The following is an 18,194-nucleotide window of genomic DNA, read 5'->3' as shown; positions in this document are numbered from 1 at the left end:
ATTAAGCAAGGTTGAAAGTGAATAAAAGCCAAGGATTTAAAAAAAAGCATTTGAAAACACTTTAGTCACATTTTTTGAAAAAGGAGCCTCTTCACAAATGAGCATAATCTACCCCCAATAAAATGCTATTATTGTCTTACCATAGATTGTATCAATTACAAGTTGAATTAAATGACTAAAATTAACCTGAATTTTTAGAGTAAAATATGTCTCAGGAAAATGAATTTAATAAATTTTATTTTCCCAGAACATTCCATGCTTTTTCTGAATATGACTGCTTTGACAAATGATTGTTGAATAGTTGAATAATTTATTCCTCTTTCCACCCGAAAGTCAACTTTTCTCAATCAGCATTTTCACCCCTGATTATCCTGGTTTTTCATTCACTCGTGGAATTATATTTTTTGGCCAATAATAAAAATGAATCGAATCAAATCAGTGTGTACAACTTGGTCATTCCAAAAATCCCTCTGCCAAGATGGCAGGCTTCTGATATATATACTGTGGCTAACAAAGAGATAGAAGTCTCCATGCTGGGCCTTGTGTGTGCCGAAGTGGTGATGAGAAGCAGAATGATGAGCAAGCAGAGGAGACTGATCAGAAGAGAGGCAGGGGGGTAAGTGCACAGATACCAGCAGAGATACCAAGAAGAAGACCAGTCACTAGAGCTGCTCAGCTACAGAATCTTCTAATTCTCATTTTAGACCATGCATTTTCTTAAATAACCTCCATTTCTTTATGACTCACTATTTTCCACATCCAGAGCCTATGTGTGTACATTATATGCTACACTTACATACCTTTTTTTTCTCTTTTTTTCCCCCACAATGTTTTCACAAGTAGACGGCTGTATTTTTTCCACCTTATGTCATGAACATCTTTCCAGGTGACTATCCAGGTTTCCCTGTGGCTGCACAGCAGTCATGCTAAGGTTGTGGCGTTTATCCTCTACTGATGAGGATAGGTTCCTAGGTTTTTACTATTACAAATACTGCTGCAGTGACTACCTCTGTGCCTATATCATTTCATATTTGTGTTATGATTTCGGTAGTATAGAGTTAAATAGCTGAGATTGCTAAATCAGGAGGTATCTATATTCAGACTCTACTACATAATCCCCTAAAAAGGTCATACTGATTGACTTTCTCACCAATGGTGCATGAGAGAGACTCTCTCTCTCTGTCACTGGAAAGCATCATCTTTTTAATGTTTGACAATCTGAGCCCCCAGACACCTCTGGATGCCTCTCCTTCACATACTCTGGGCCTGACCCCCGTTCCCTGCCCCCTTCACACTCTAACTAAGCAAAGGTTATTAGATGGCAACTTAACATGTGACTCCCTTATGAACTTAAAGTTCATAACCAGAAAAGCAACCAAGTCCCCAGAATGCAACTCTAGTGGATGGTGGTAGAATTATAGACAGCGAGGGTGATTATACTTGGTCCCCCCATTAGGTAGACCCAGATTTAGTTCTGAGACTGGCATTGCCTGGCCTCTTCCTGCCCCTGTCAAGGGTCTTCTAACACATATTCCTGGACTCTCTCCAGAGGGGACAGCAAATAAAGTACCAAGAACAATTCTCCACAAAAGAGAACATCTTGTCAACTTAATTGAGAACAATCTTATCCTCAATTTCCTTTTTTTCATGTTTAGTCTATAGTTCGCATTTTTAAAAGTATAGGCAGCCTCAAATTCTTATAAAAATGAGGCAGGGTGAAAAAAAAAATGAGGCAGGGTGCAAATAAGCAAGCAACACCCAGAAGAGAACAAAAACCAAGCCAGCTGAGGGAACCTGTAGAAGATTCTGCTTTCCACATGTGCTTCTCCACTTGATGTTCCATGAGTACCCAGCGCAGGTTCCTTCACGTGTCACTGAGACACGGCCCACTTCTTCCACGCTCTGGAGTGCAAATTGTAAATCCACAGCTGACACCATGGCAGGAAGGCCTGCACTCACACAAGGACAGGAAATAGGAAGAGTGAAAAATTCACAAATAAATTTCACCCTTAAAATACAGGAAATGTGTACTGCATATTACCACTTATAAGCCAACTGTCCTCCTTCAATATAGTGAAAATGAAATTTGTATCTCATTTATGCCAAGAATTTATGTATCTCTTGGAAGCAAAAATTACATGAGTAATATACCTCAGATTATAGCCTTGGCTCAAATATTTTTATTTTGAATACTGATTAACGTTATAGATAACCTTATAAGCCAAGGGATATAAAAGAAAAACAAACCTTTGGAAATATAACCTATTATATATGGAGAGGCGATGAAGAAAAAGTGAAAATATAATTTGTTCTGGATAATTTAGTTTTACATTACTAACATTATCTCAACTATATAAATTATGTAGAGAAATTATATTAGAAAGAAATACACCAAAATATTCATTATGATTGCCTAGATCAGCACTGTATATATATATATATACATATATATATATGTATGTATGCCAATGTTCTGAACTTTTGTCATATACCTTTGAGGATGTGTCCATAAGCTTGAATGTCAAAACTGCCACTTAGAGGTGGGGACGCGGCTTGAATTCTTTGAATACGAATCTTTGACTCCCCTGGCCAATTATTTCCTCTGTAAACAGACTCATTCTCTGTCTCGTTTGTGATTATCTAATTTCCAAAATAAATATTGATAAAATGATTAAACATAAGAACGGCTAACATGATTTCTATTTCCCTATTGTACAATCCTGTGACATGACATAAATGGGGCTCAGGTATTCAGGATCCTTCAGAACATTAAGGAGAGTCACATAAATCAACACGGGCCATACCTACATAGCTGCAATAATGAGGCCAAAGTCAACTCAGTCATCTGGGCAGCAATAAGCTGGAACCACAGTAATACCTCATTAATTCAGAGTGTACCCTCCATCACTCAACGAACAAATATTTATTGAACAGGCATTCCATTCAAGGTACAGTGCTAATCACTGTGGGGAGGCAGGGAAACACAAGATGAAGCCTTAGCTATCAGAAAACTAAAGTTCTTTTTGGAGAAATAGCATATGGGGACTATAAAACTAACAATATACAATAGTATATAATCGGCACAGAGACTGATCCAGACTCAGGAAAACCTAAGGTTGAGTGCCAGTCAACTGACAAAAGCAACACGTGCTCTAAAAATTCATAGATTGTAACTCTAATAGTGAAAATGATAGTCTCCTGCTTCTGATCCCTCACAGTTGTCTGTGTATCTTGTGGAATTTAAAACTGTAAGCCTCAGTTGCCCACTGAAGTGAATAAACATAATTGCCAAAAGACATATGCAAGAATGTTCATTGCAGCTTTATTCATAATAGTACCAAACTGGAAATAAGGCAAAAGCCCACTGATAGGATGGTTAAATTGTAGTATAGTCACACCATGGAATATGGTAAAGCAATGACCAAGAATGAACTGCCGCTTCATGCAACACATAAATCTCACAATAGCAAATAAAAGGAGCTAGATGCAAAAGAGCACATACTGTATTATTTACTGATATGAAGACTAAAAACAAGCAAAACTATTTATTGGTGGTAGAAGTCAAAACAGTGGTTATCCAGGGGTAAAGAGTGAGTAATCTAATGACTAAGGGAAGGCACAAGGAAGGCTCTTGGGGAGGTAATGATTTTCTTTATCTTGATCTGGGTAGTGGTTATGTGAGGGCATTTACTTTGTAAAAATTCATGGAATTCAGCAAGGCTGCAGGATATAAGATCAACACAAAAACCAATCACATAATTGCTATATACAAAAGCAAGTATGTAGAAACCCAAATTAGCAACACAGGCCATTTACAATTACTTCAAGAAAAAAAAAAAAAAGAAATACATATAAATGTAACAAAACAGGTACAGGATCTGACCTGAAAATTGGAAAATGTTGGTGGAAGTAATCAAAGAAGACCTAAATATGCTGATGAAAGAGAGCAAAGAAGATCTAATAAATGGAGACATACCCTGTTCATGAATTGCAAGACCAATAAAAGTGTCAATTCTCTCCAAAACAATGTATAGGTTTAATGCAATTCTTATCAAAATGCCAGCAAGATTTTTGTAGACATTCACAAGTTTATTCCAAAATCTACAGCAAGATTTTTGTAGACATTCACAAGTTTATTCCAAAATCTACACGAAAATACACAGCACCTAGAATAGCTCAAACAATTTTTCACAAGAATAAAGTAAGAGGAATCACTCTATCCAGGGCTGTCTTACTATATAGCTACAGTAAGGAGAATGGTGGGAGAATCAACACACAGAGCAAAGGAACAGAATAGAGAATACAGAAATATGCCTCCACAAATATGCCCAACTGATTTTTGACAAAGGTGCAAAAGTAATTCAATTGAGAAACAATAGCCTTTTCATTAAATGGTGCTGGATCATTTGGAGCCACAGGCAAACAAGGGAACATCGACCTAAAACTTCACATCTTATACAAAAGTTAACTCAAAATGAATCATGGCCTTAAATATAAAATGGACAGCTATAAAACTTTCGGAGAAAAACAGAAAAACATTTAGGACTTCGGGCTAAGCAAAAATTTCTTAAACTTGAAACCAAAAAGCACCATTCATAGAAGAAAAAATTGATAAACTGGATCTTATCAAAATTAAAAACTTTCATTCTGTGAAAGACCTTATAAAGAAGACAAAAAGGCCAGGTACACATTGAGAGAAAATATTTGCAAAACACATATCTGAGAAAGGACTCATATCTGGAATATAAAAGAGCTTTAAAAAACAATAAGTAAATAACCCAAGTGGAAAATGTGCAAAAGACATGAAGAAACATTTCACAGAAGAGGTTATATGGGTGTTCAATATCATTAGCCATTAGGGAAGGCAAACTAACACCAAAATGAGCTACAGTACATACCCATCAGAATGGCTAACATTAAAAAAGTAGTGATCATGTCAATGCTGGCAAGTTTGTGCAGAAACTGATCATTCAAACGTTGGTGGGATTGTAAAATGGTACAGCCACTTTGGAAAAGAATACGGTAGTTTCTTACAAAACTAAACATGTCCTTACCACATGACCTCATATTTGCACCATTGGGCAATTAATCTGGAAAAATGAAAATTTTATGTCACAGAAAACCTGTAGATAAAACATTCACAGCAGCTTTATTCATAATAGCAAAAACCTGGAAACAACTCAAATGTCCTTCAATGAGTAAGTGGTTAAACCAACTGTGGTACATCCATACCATTTGCTACTACTCAGTAATCAAAATGAACAAAGTATTAATTCCAAGCACAACAACTTGGAAGAATCTCAAAGGTAATATGCTGAGTAAAAACGTCAATCTCAAAAGGCTATATACTAGTATGATTATGTAAGATCTGATTCCATTTTACAGAACATTGTTGAAATGACGAGATGTAGTGTTTGCCAGATAAGGGGGAACAGGAGGGAGAAAGCTGGCTGTGGCTATAAAAGGGTAGCAGCACAAGGGATCCTTGGAATGGAACGGTTTTATGGTCGTCAGATGAATGTACACATGTGATAAAACTGTACAGAACTACACATATATTCACTATATACACATACACCCAAATGAAAACCTGTAAGACTGGTAAAATCTTATTAAGATCGGTAGATTGTGGGGCGCCTGGGTGGCTCAGATGGTTAAGCGTCTGCCTTCGGCTCAGGTCATGATCCCAGGGTCCTGGGATCGAGTCCCGCATCGGGCTCCCTGCTAGGCGGGGAGCCTGCTTCTCTCCCTCTGCCTCTGCCTCTCTCTCTCTCTCTGACTTTCATGAATAAATTAAAAAAAAAAAAAAAAGATCGGTAGATTGTATCAGTATCAATTTCCTGGTTGTGCTATTATGCTATAGTTTATATGAGATGTTATTGTTGGGGACAAATGGGTAAAAAGTAAAAGAAAAATGTAAAAAAGTAAGAAACTAAATCAAAGCTAATTTCCCATAAACTGAAAATAGTAACTTGTAAAATTCTAGGCTTACCTGCCCAAAGCTCACACTCATCATGGGTATATTATAACTGCAATTATATGAAGTCATGGTGATAGAATATTGGTTGGTCATACTTGATCCATTAATTTTGGTGTGATTCACCTGAAAGTGCTTTAAAAATATCCCTTTACTTGCTAATGCTGGAAGTCTTCTCTTTGGCATTTCTAAGGAACATAGAATAAATGGGAAATAAAATTGCATGGACTTTGCTGCTAAGAAGAAAACCCTCAAATTATATCCATGTCATGGAATAAGCTGTGTAGAATCAAATTTTAGAAAGATCTTAAGGCAAGTAGATTTTGGAGCTTGGTAAACTTTTATTTCTAGAATATAAAGCTTTAAAGTCTGTCAACATATAAGCCTCATCAGATAAAAGAAAATATTTAAAAGTCACCAAACCCTGGGTTCCAGGTAGCCTTCTGTGCACCTGTTAGTTCTGCTCTGCTCTAGGTTCCTGAAAGTGGTGCTCACTAGGATGTGTGCTCCATGACGACAGCACCAGGAGGACAGTCTTGTTCACAGCAATTTCTTTAGTACCCAGCACAGTGCCTGCCACATGATAGGTGCTAAATGCATGTTATTTAGTGAACTACATTTACCTGGGCACAAGTGAGCTATCTTATATATGTGCTCCACCAATCATAATGTAGGTCTGGTGAGAGCAGATTCAAAAGAAGACACTCTAAAATAGTTAACATTTAATTTGTTACCAGTTGACTCATGACCTTGCACTTGAAAATATTTCCAAAGGAAAGGATTCTAAAATTCCACTGAAAAATGGTAGTAGTCACTTTTCAAGGTGACCGTTTGGAATTAGGTTGATTTTTATCGCTTCTCGGCCTTTTGGCTAAGATCAAGTGGAATTAGGTTGATTTTTTTTAAAAGATCACAGTTTAATTTTAATTATTTTATTATCACAGCTCATATATTTGGGTCTACTGACATGACTAAAAAAACAATGCTTAGACTACCAGAATACTTCATTTAAGTATTATTAATTATCACCATGAAGTCCGTGGAAATAGCTGAATTTTTGTCAAAGTCAACAGTTGCCTTTTAGGAACAGATATCTTCATAGTTAGTTTCTCAAAAATCAAACAAAGCAAAATGAAAATGTTTGCCACCGTTTGTATATCTGTAAACAGAATCCAGGACCATTAAAACTAATTCTTGCTATAATGACAAAGTTTAAAGTAAGGGTACACTTATCCTTAGAATAAAAAATAATATGATTTAAATAATAATATTGAGATAAAAGAATGAGTCATAAATATTTAGAGACTAATGTTTCTATCTGAATTAGGGGATATAAATCATTTCCATGGTAAGATTTTACTACAAGAGATTTAGAAGGCTTAACTAGATATGAAATGATACAACATACCATCCCATGCCGAGACTGTAGATGTCTGTCCAATGTATACTGCATCTACATAGAAGGACTGTGATTCTGACACTTTCTGTAAACCAATCCTCTGAAGAGAAAAATTTGTCCCAGTGTATTTGGTTTGTATGAGGTCCAGAAGGTCTATGCACACATAGGTCCAGCTGAAATATGGTTGCTTAATTAGGTGCGTAGGTCAGTTGTTATGTTTAATGTAAACCAATCCACTATAAAAAGCATTAAAATCTCAAGAGTAAAAGTGTTTTTTCCCACAAGAAGACCATCAAGAATACTTCATTAGCACAGAAAAGCAGCCATAACAACAAACAGCAGACAGAAACTTAAATTGGTAGTAAAAGATTTAATGTTGCATGCAAGTACAGGTTTTCTTTTATTTGTAGACTTGGCAATAGCCATAGAGACATAAAATATTCTGTTGCAATAGGTAAGTAAACTAAGGAGTATGCACCTTGGTGTAGAGCATGTAAATAAAAACAAGGCACCAGAATGAAGTAAACTATTTCAGTAAAATATGTGAGGGATAGAGCGGTAAGTTCAGTTCAGTACTAAGAAGCAAAACTGGAACTTGTTATTACTCCCAAAAGAGCTCACTGGAGTTGCACTGTCTACTGTTCTAAGTGACAAAAAGTGCTATGTGATTTATAATATAATACCTCTTAAATGGGTAATTTAGATTCAGATTTTGCACTATATATTAACTGCATTGGAATTCCATAAATTACAATTAAGCAATTCAGCTATGAGAATTTGCAACAAAGAGATATATATTGCCATGGAAATAACTAAATACAATTTAACAATAATCTTTACTCAGCTATTACTGTAGTTATTAACTGACTAGTTTGCTTGGGCACCTTCTATTCTAATTTCCTTCATGGTTTATAAACTCATCATGGGATCCACCTCAGTGCATCAAAGCTTAGCATAAACTGATGTATCATTTTTAGAAAATTATACACAAAACTACAGTAAGTTAAAGTGCTCTTTAAATAAATATGAAAAAAGTACTTAGGGCCTCAACAGAATTCTACTCTAATTATATAATTCTGAAGTTTAAAACTACTTAGAAAATTTGGTTTACTGAACAGAACCCTTTATCAGACAAAAGGAGACTACAAATGGTATAAAAATACATGGTATCAAAATACATCAAATGCATGTATTTGATACAATGGTATCAAAACTCAAGTGAATAGCACATGGCTTTTGTGGATAGATAATAATGTTTTCTAAAAGAAAGTAAGATTTAACTTTTCAGATTTTGAAACTTGATTTACAGTTACAAACATCGCTGCTTTTGGAAGATTATAGAATGATTCTTGGGAGAAAATGGCACTTCTAACACTAAGACTGTCCTGAAAATAATCTAATGCTAACACATCTATTTGATCTAGGTGATCTGTCTGACCTAAATAAAAGCAGATCTAGAAATACCCAATAGGAGCAGGAGACTTTATTTTGCCTTGACTGGCAATAGTTTTAACCAGTGAACCCTATTCCTTTAAAAATAATGCTATTATTGGTTACAGATCTCGTAGCATTTAGGGTAAAAGAAGCCCATCAGTTCTATCAAATGTAGTGCATCTTCAAATTACCTCACAGCAGATACATTACAAGTTAAAAGGAAAAACCTATTTAGCAATATGGTAAAGTGATGGTTTAACTAACATGGAAGAACCGAGGTCTGGAAAACGTTCCCAAATCTTGTTACAGTGGAGGAGCGAAATGCACGCAGGTGGTGCTCTTCAAAACTCAAATTGTGATTCTACTGTTCAATTCAGGTATGCAGGGAATGGTTATAGCAATATGTACCTGGGCAATACTTTTTAAAATAAAAAAGTGTATTATGTGTGTGAATGTGTCTTCATTATTACTTTTATAGTATGTGAAATTTGTGTGTGTATTGTATGTGGAAATGCAAAAGTGGATTGACATAAATTTCAGAAGATACAACAATTAATAAAAATCAAAACATAATTATGCAGAACTAAATTGTGCTTGAGGCTATGGCAATTATAATCATTAAGTAGCTTTCTCTAGGATTATTTAGTTTCTCCCCTTATAGTTTGTACTTGCATTTCTATGTGTCTGACTTTTGGCAAACCAAGCATTAAAAAGTGTCTTTTCTCCCTTAATTTTGGAATATTCATTGAAATATTGTATCTCCTCCACTCTCACTTAGAAAGCACCTTCTTTGCAGGGATCAAAGTCTAATGACAATACTGTGATAAGTCAGTCTCTTTCTACCTTCCTTCAGTAAGTAGGAACATTATTAGATTTAATAATACATGATTTAAATTATAAAATTTACCATTGTTTTATCTTTTAAATGGTTATGGGTGATAACACTAGACCAACTTTTATTTTCACAATCTATAGATTTATTTTTGGCACAACTATTTCTGTTAGGATGCTTCTGTAGAAGACAGGAAAACTTTAGTCAGATCTACGGTACACGTGATTTTTCAAAAACTAACAAAAAAGTGAAAAAAAAAACAAACAAAAAGTGGGTTTGTTTTACATTCAGTTTATATACTATAGTGTAAGTTAAGTTTTAAATTCATAGCATAACTTACTTGTTTCCATTAGTAAAATTATATGTAAATTGTATATCATTGCTTCTAGTAAACTTGCTTCTGTCTTGGTATTGGAATTTCAGAGCAATATAATTTGCCAGGAATCCTTTGTATGCCAAACATAACTACACAGGAAATTAAAAAAGAAATCAATAATAATATCTTACCTTTAAGTTGTTTTATAGCAATTCAAATCAATTCAACCTAATCCAATAAATAAATATTGAGAATTTTCTGTACAAAATGTTTCAGAACACAGAGAAAGAATAATTAATTTCAGCCAATTAGGTACAGAAGAATCGGGGAAGATTTTCTAGAAGAGGAAGTGGAGTTGAAGTGACCTTACAATTAATGATTAATTTTTTAATGTTTTCTTAGGTATGGTTTCCTTAAAAATGGAAATAATCCACTGCCTATAGTCATGGAGCAATGTAAAATCTAAATCCAGCTCTAACTGAACTCTATCTCCAGTGAATTTAAAAGCTCATCACCCACAGAGAGAAGATAAACCCTCAAGTAGATTAATTGGGATGTGAATGGTAGCTGAGCATTTAGAGGTGGAGATGTCACTGTAAAATAGTAATTAAATACCAATTTTAACGGTCTATAACATCTTAAGCATACCAAATATACTCAGAACTTAGAACTTGAGCTTTAAAGATCTTTTCCAAATAAAATTTTTGCAATGTGAAAACAAAACAAAAGAACTTAGAACTTGAGAACATGCATCACAATTTGAGAATTTTAAAACAAGAAAAAGGGTAAGCAAGACTATATTTCCAGTCTTAAATACCTATCCTAAAGCTACCATCTCTGCTCAGGCTTTTCCTTCACGTTTCCTTGATTGGATACCCAAGATCACTCTATGATGGCTATCCATTTTTGTTTCTTCTTAATAAATGAAGGAATATTGAAGAGAGAATATATTTGTAATGATCTTAGTATTCAAATTTATGTGCAAATAATTTTCTCTGAAATTATAAGATAAAGCAGAATACATGTGCATGATACTACATATTTTTTAAATTTCTTTTTTTGAGAACAAACAGAAGAGGAAATCACAAGTACTAGAATGTGAACCACAGTACCTGTCCAATGTGACACGATTTCACATGACACTTTTTCCTGTCTTAAAATTTCATGAAATTTTATTACCAAGGTATTTTACAGATTAAATTAGCATATCATCCTTACCTGATTATAAGGAAATAATAAAATGTCTCCATATGGTAGTCTGTTTGGTTTAACATCTGCTGAGTCAAAAAGAACAGCTGGGCTTTTCAGGGAATACCGACCACAGTAAGCATCAGTTTCAGCTGTCTTCTTCCCTCTGTTAACATGTTCCTACAGAAACAATAATATTTCAAATGAAAACATGCTTTACAGTCCTGCTTTATTCCCCCACATCTCCACCTAAGTCGTTCAAGTTCCAAGCATCCATTGCTTCCCACGCTACTTTAACTTGAAACATTCTCTCTCTTTGAAACTCTAGAGCTCCCATTCTGTTATCACTCCTTTGGCTCCATAATCATATAATCCCTTGTACCTGTATTTGACTATTTCCTAAATCTCATCTTTCTCCTTATATCTTGAACTCTTAAGGATATTTATTCATTGCTTCCACAAATATTTACTCAGTGGTCACTGTGTGCCAGGTTTTTGTTTGTTTGTCTGTTTGTTGAATCTTCAAGTTTCAAGGGAAGCAATTTATTATATAATGCCTTACTACAAATTGCATTCTCTGAAGCCAATGAGAAAACAGGATATACTCCGCATCCAAGTAAAGAAAACAAATAAAATACCCTATAGATCTTACATTTGTCCATCTTGTCTACTTTCCCTTGATCAAGAAAATTCATATGTGGTGGAAGTGCTGCTTTCACAAATGAATCACATTATGATGCAGAGAGATGCTAAAACAGACCTTATCAATAAACGTATAACAAAATTATTTTTGCAATTTGACAATAGGAATTAGTGCTAGTACAAAGAAAATCACAAAATTACAAGCATTTATGTGAATTCTTATTGGGCCAGTTTCAGTTCATTTAACATTCCATACCAGGTTAAAATCAGTTTCATAATCTCTAAAGTATTTCACAACAAATCCTTCTTCAAAATTTGCAATTTGCGGTGGACACTTGGCGGTAACCATTTCTTCCACGGCTGCCTGAAACTAAATTAACAATATGAGCTTTAGTAACTTCTTTTTCATGAATAGTTAGAACATTCATAATTCTACCACTAATTTCACTCATTAGTTATAATAGAACATTTGCAGAATATAATTCCCATACTTTAGCCATCATTATGAGATCATTTCCTAAATGTTTTTAAGCTCATTTGTAATAATTTTAGTGTCCAATGACTTTTTCAAGAGTTTTATTTTAGAATGACAATAGTTACATCCAATTGGGTAATATTAACTTACACAGTTGTTACATAAGGCGGACATATTTGTTTAGCAGTTTTTTTAAAGAAGGCAATGAGGTGAACCTAAATGAATTAGCACCCAATTAAACAGGTTCCAAATGAATAGTTTTCTTAATTAACTCAAAATTAACTGGAAAGAACTATACACTCTAATGCATTCTGTTTTTCAAAAGAAGAAATTCAGATACTATGGTAGTCTCTTTGGTTTATGCTTTTGTTTACACTATGTATTTATGCTTATTTAAAAATAACAAATCATTTTGGATTATTCAGGAATTGGTACACATTCACAAGTTCTCCTGTAATTTCCACATCTACTTCTCTGGCAAAGCACAGATATAATGTTTAGAATTAAGGAGATAATATAAGATCTTTAATCATCAAACAAATATTAACTTAAACTCATTGTGCAGGTAGTTGTCAAAATCCAGTAACTCCCAAGCAAACATTCTTTCTCCAGGAACAGCTGCCCCCTACAAAGATATACTGGATCCTGTTGACACAGTTCTAAGAACTCCCTTCCAAACCCTCTATTTCCTCCCTTCTCTGCTCTTTATGGGTTGGCTCCAACCCACCATGCCAAGTGAAAGAGCATATTACCACTCCTTAAAGTATGGGAGTTTTGGGGTTTTTTTTAATAGAAAGGTGATGTTTAAATAGCTTTCTACTTAAGAAATTGTTAACAAAGAGCATACTTCAGCTTCTGATGACCAAGCGGTCAGAGGCTTAGAAGTGATCCCATCCCAGTTCAGTGTGAATGTATCCAAACTGGGTTTTCCTTTGATTTGTTCTGTAATATTCAGTGTGACATTGTCCCCTTCAAACACTTCATAACCAAGCAGATCAAAGTCTCCTGCAATGAAGTACCAAACAGAATTTCAAGATGGTAATTAATAAAATACCAACTTATCCATAATAGACACTTAAAGTAAATAAAATTAGTTTTATTTAGTTGTATTATCACCAAAAAAAAGGATGAGTGGGGAAGATGTGGATCTTTGAATTTGAGCAGATTTAACTGTAGCAGAAATAGCAAAACAGCAAATAAAGTGCTATTCATTTAAGGTTCAGTTTCCATGGCTTAAAAGAAAGGATTATGAGATAAACAGAAGGAGGTATTGGGACTATGAGGTAAAGATCAATGGGCAGGCAGTGGGATATTCCAAAAATTCTTTTAGTTTTGTTCCAGTACCATTATCGTAGTCTAAAGGGCTAGGCTGAGATATTGCTATTTTCTTTAAATATGAATACAGCACAAAGCTGAATTCCAGAAAGTAGTCCCAGGCCTATGTGGCCTGTTTATACAATCTCACTTTGAAAACAATAAGGGCTTGTCCTCAGATGTATCTCTGCTTTGGGAAGATGCTTTAACAGTGGAATCCCACTGACCTTCTCTGTTGGATAATGTCCTAGAATTTGCCCAGTTATGATTTTAGTACCATATTTCTTTTTTTTTTTTTTATTTGACAGAGAGAGACACAGTGAGAGAGGGAACACAAGCAGGGGGAGTGGGAGAGGGAGAAGCAGGCTTCCTGCGGAGCTGGGAGCCCAATGTGGGGCTCAATGCCAGGACCCTGGGATCATGACCTGAGCCGAAGGCAGATGCTTAACGACTGAGCCACCCAGGCACCCCAGTACCATATTTCTTAAGGTTGCTGCTGAAGCCTTAAAATTTCTCTCTAAACTGTAGATATGTTTCTGGGAGAACACAGATAATCATATCTTCATTTATGCAGCATTCTGAAAATCTAACCTTTGGGAAATTTTTAGAACTTCAATTCATGTTAAATAAAATTCTTTGCCCTCCACTCAACAATCAAATTAACAATTGTATAAAATGAGACATAAACAATGAAGTAATATTTTACTTACATGAATTGGAAAATATTGATTGCCCAAAGTAAAAAAAAAAAAAATACATATTGAGGGACCTATTTTTGAGCTAGATAGGCCAAATACTAAACTTGGTTGCGACACTTGGCTTTTAAGACCTAAAAATGTAAAACATTTTCAGGAAGTCAATAGCTATCACTTGAAAAGGAGAGTGGTCAAATAATTTTGGAAAATGCTGTATTAAACACAGGTGAAATGTTTTCTGTCAGTTTTTGTTTTTGTATGTTTGTTTTCTCACTGTAGGACTCCTCGGGGATTTTTTTAAAAATTTTATTATGTTATGTTAATCACCATACATTACATCATTAGTTTTTGATGTAGTGTTCCATGATTCATTGTTGGCGTATAACACCCAGTGCTCCATTCAATATGTGCGTGCCCTCTTTAATACCCATCACCAGGCTAAGCCATCCCCCCCATCTCTAGAATCCTCAGTTTGTTTTTCAGAGTCCATGGATACTAATATTAAGGAGCTCTGTCAATCTTCAAGAAGAAGAAGAAGCTGGAGTATGCAGCTTCCCATGTAGATGTGACCACAGAATCCTTTCATCAGGCAAGATCTGGCCAGACTAGTGTCTCCTGAGAAATACTGAGTACTTAAACTTTAGTTCCAGAATTCACACCTTCACTAATTTTTGCTAAATTAAAGTAGGCTATTATCCAGATAGGGCATCTGTAGTATACATAGTATATTTCCCATGCACTGAAGTTGTATAATACTTAAAATACAATTCAAGTTTTAATTACAATAGAAAAAATTAACCGTTCGATTTTTATTTCTCCTAAAATTAATCCAGGCTATGAATCCACTTCTTTTCCCCTGTCATTTTTATGGAGTTTTTACCTTTTTCAGTGGAGTTGTACAGGACACAAGTTTGTTTCTTAAAAAATCCTAACAGAAGTACAAAATGATATACATGCTTACCTCGAGTTGATATAAAAATTACCATGTAAACATAGCTTTGGGGGTTTTGTGTTCTTACTACTTGAACTGTATCTGGTTTTATAGACCAGAGGTCATTTAAAGCTGATTGCAGTATGAAGTCAGAAGCATCTCCAGGTAGCAAGACTTTTGGATTAAAAAAAAAAAAAAAAGTCAAATGATTAGAGACTTTAATTAAAAAAAAAGAGTTAAAATCTTTTTGCACTACCATAGCCAGCACTGATGTTTTATATTTGAATTTTTTAAGGCACCTATAGTCTGTATCATATGTTATCACTTAATGAAACTGTTTTGAAACTAATTCAAGTTCAATAATAATGACTACTTAATTGGATTTTGATCTCTTGAAGAGCAAGATTATATTTTATTTTTTTTATTCCCATAGTAATAAGTACTGTGTTTGGAAAACAGTAAGTACCTATCAATATTTACTTATTGAAACAATTAATGGAAATAGCAAAAATTATATTTTCAGGTTTATTATAAATAATAGAGATGCAATGTCTTTGTTAACAGATAAATTAGTGTCTCATAGCTTTATCACTTAATTTGAAGAAGAAATTGGAAGAAATGTTTACTTCTCTGTAATGGTGAATTTAATTCTTACTATCTTAACTTACACCTGTGAGTCACAGATATATAAATTCCTTATGTGCACTTAAATATACATTTATCATGATCCTTATACAAGAAAATGATATCATATACCAGGAAGTTGTTTTTACTGATGCCATTTTTTATCCCTAGAAGTCTAAAGGTTTTTCTTCACAATATATTTTTAGCTTTTTTGTCTAGCATACTATTAAAATGATATTTTCCAGACAGTAGAATTTGACTAGAGCTTACATGAAAGTGACTCGTTTCATTTATAAACGAAGAGAAATAAAATCTCCTTTGTTATTTCAACTTACCAGTTTTTTCCATGTTATAGATTAATCTATATTGGTAGCGTGAACATGAATTAGCTTCCACGCACGGGCTGGTTACCGTGATCCTCTGAACTTCATTAGTTGCACTAGATGTTTCCCAGTTTTCCAATGTTATAACCTGTTTCCCAATTAAAAAAAACAAAACATAGCTTTATTGTATAGAAAAATACATTTTAAAAGCATGATAGTTAACCACTCAATGCCTCTTGATTGCTCTATTTTACTGTAAATGACAAAATATTTTAAAGTTTCACTCTTATCAAATAACAGCCTCTTGAGTTTTAATACGGTTTCTCCAAGCCACAAAGTCAATAATCTTCCATGACTGCCTTGCCCCTAAACGGTATCTTCCCGAGTAAAATTAATAACCAAATAGAGCTCCTATCTTTGAACATATACTTTCTACGAAGCAGATCTATCATCATAGCAAACCTGCACTTCCTGGACAATTGTCGACTGGGATCTGATAACTTGTTCTTCATTCACTGCATCTTCTGTCTGCTGTTCTGTATAAACATTTCTATACTGGTACAGACCAACATCAACGAAGGCACTCAGCCTATACTCCTGCAGCAAGATTTCAAGGTAATATCTAGAAAATACGAATTTTTTCCCAATGAATAAAATTTCAACACTATATAAAACACTGGCCTATACAATGATTTATATTATAGTATCCCTGATTTTATTTTATTTTATTTTATTTATTTTTATAGCATCCCTGATTTTAAATATTAAAGTTTCATAGTGGTTTGTTAAAATAAAATGAATTATGTAGGCTATCTATACTAGAGAGATACAGAGTTGTCCCCATTCATGACTGATTCATTCAGTTTTGTCAGTAAATATTTATTGAAAGAGAGACTACCCCTTATCCTCATGGAGCTTAAAACAAAATTACATTTACATTGTAATGCAAACTCCCTGGCATAAAACACAGAGGGCATATGGAGTTTAAATACTTTAATATGTATAAGAAAACAACAGGCAGACTTGGATGTATCACATATTTTGTGTTGGAGTGGTTAAATGTATCAGGGATGGAAGTTTCTCTCTAGTTCGTTAAAGAATGGTTCCACTTATAACTTGGGAAATAAAACATGGTTTCAGGAAACTGTTACTGATTAGATTGATTATGGCCCTCCAACAAGCTGGATCATCCAACTGCTTATCCAGGATAAAGCATTCACTGACTAGCCAATACAGGTGATGAAAAGCTACTGAAAAGCCTTACCCACCTAAATCTCTATCAATGTCACCACTGCTCCCATCTTTGGAGAGGTCAGCTGGGAGTTCCTCTAAATTGCCTCACATCATTCAACAGATACCCTCTTGTATGTGAAGAGTATGTATTCACAATTCATGAAAGCCTCTGAATGAGGGACATGTATCACCTCTCATCTTTCTAGGATGACGGGGCTCTGGGTCATCCCCCTCATAGAACTGATATTGGAGGATTACATCAGGCTCCTGGCTGCCCTGAGAACCTGTTTGCCAGCTCCGCCAAATCAATGTAGGCAACACTAAGAAGCAGACCTCAAAGAAGCATTAAATTCTGTATCCTTGATAGCAGCTTAAAAATATTCATTAGGTACTTTCTATGTATGAGACACTAAACTGAACACTTTGCAGATGTTATTATATTTAATCTTCACAAAATCCTATAAAACCTATATTATTATTCTCTTTGTTCATATGAATGAACTAAGAGAGTTTTAAAGATTGAAAGGTTATTTAAAAATTAGTAACTGAGGTATGATTCAAAGTAGAACAGAGTGACCAAAAAGATATGCACTCAAAGATGGGGCTATATTATCTGAGTAGGATGAATTTGGCAAATGAGCTACCTGTGGAAAGGTCCCAGGGACCACTGTGTAATAAGGCAGCTAGAGTGGCCTCAATTTCAGAATCCACAGCCACCATTATAAGTGTCAGTGTATAAATTCCAAGCTACCTTGCAGGAGGACAGATATCAGACAGCAGATGTATTACGAGTCACTTTCATGTAAGCTCT

The 18,194-nt window shown here is 34.6% G+C and overlaps 1 protein-coding gene and 1 pseudogene across 1 annotated transcript in view; one reads left to right on the top strand and one right to left on the bottom strand.

The window, feature by feature from the left end:
* PKHD1L1 (PKHD1 like 1) overlaps positions 1–18,194 on the bottom strand; it is a 139,158-nt gene that overhangs the window by 88,288 nt on the left and 32,676 nt on the right. The window contains exons 15-25 of the mRNA XM_081817137.1: positions 16,613–16,772; positions 16,163–16,298; positions 15,234–15,377; positions 13,111–13,268; positions 12,045–12,158; positions 11,177–11,326; positions 9,983–10,107; positions 7,386–7,549; positions 5,993–6,165; positions 2,493–2,640; positions 1,795–1,949 (exon numbers count right to left, since the gene is read on the bottom strand). Coding sequence (XP_081673263.1) covers positions 1,795–1,949; positions 2,493–2,640; positions 5,993–6,165; positions 7,386–7,549; positions 9,983–10,107; positions 11,177–11,326; positions 12,045–12,158; positions 13,111–13,268; positions 15,234–15,377; positions 16,163–16,298; positions 16,613–16,772 — 1,627 coding nt within the window. The remainder of the gene's footprint in view (positions 1–1,794; positions 1,950–2,492; positions 2,641–5,992; positions 6,166–7,385; positions 7,550–9,982; positions 10,108–11,176; positions 11,327–12,044; positions 12,159–13,110; positions 13,269–15,233; positions 15,378–16,162; positions 16,299–16,612; positions 16,773–18,194) is intronic.
* On the top strand, positions 6,829–6,945 carry LOC115937871 (U2 spliceosomal RNA; annotated as a pseudogene).

Source organism: Leptonychotes weddellii, chromosome 4, assembly GCF_054177405.1.
Source record: "Leptonychotes weddellii isolate Sample4059 chromosome 4, ASM5417740v2, whole genome shotgun sequence".
In the NCBI taxonomy this organism is placed as follows: Eukaryota; Metazoa; Chordata; class Mammalia; order Carnivora; family Phocidae; genus Leptonychotes; species Leptonychotes weddellii.
The sequence above is the reverse complement of the archived record's forward strand: the minus strand, read 5'-3'. Positions and strand labels throughout refer to the sequence as shown.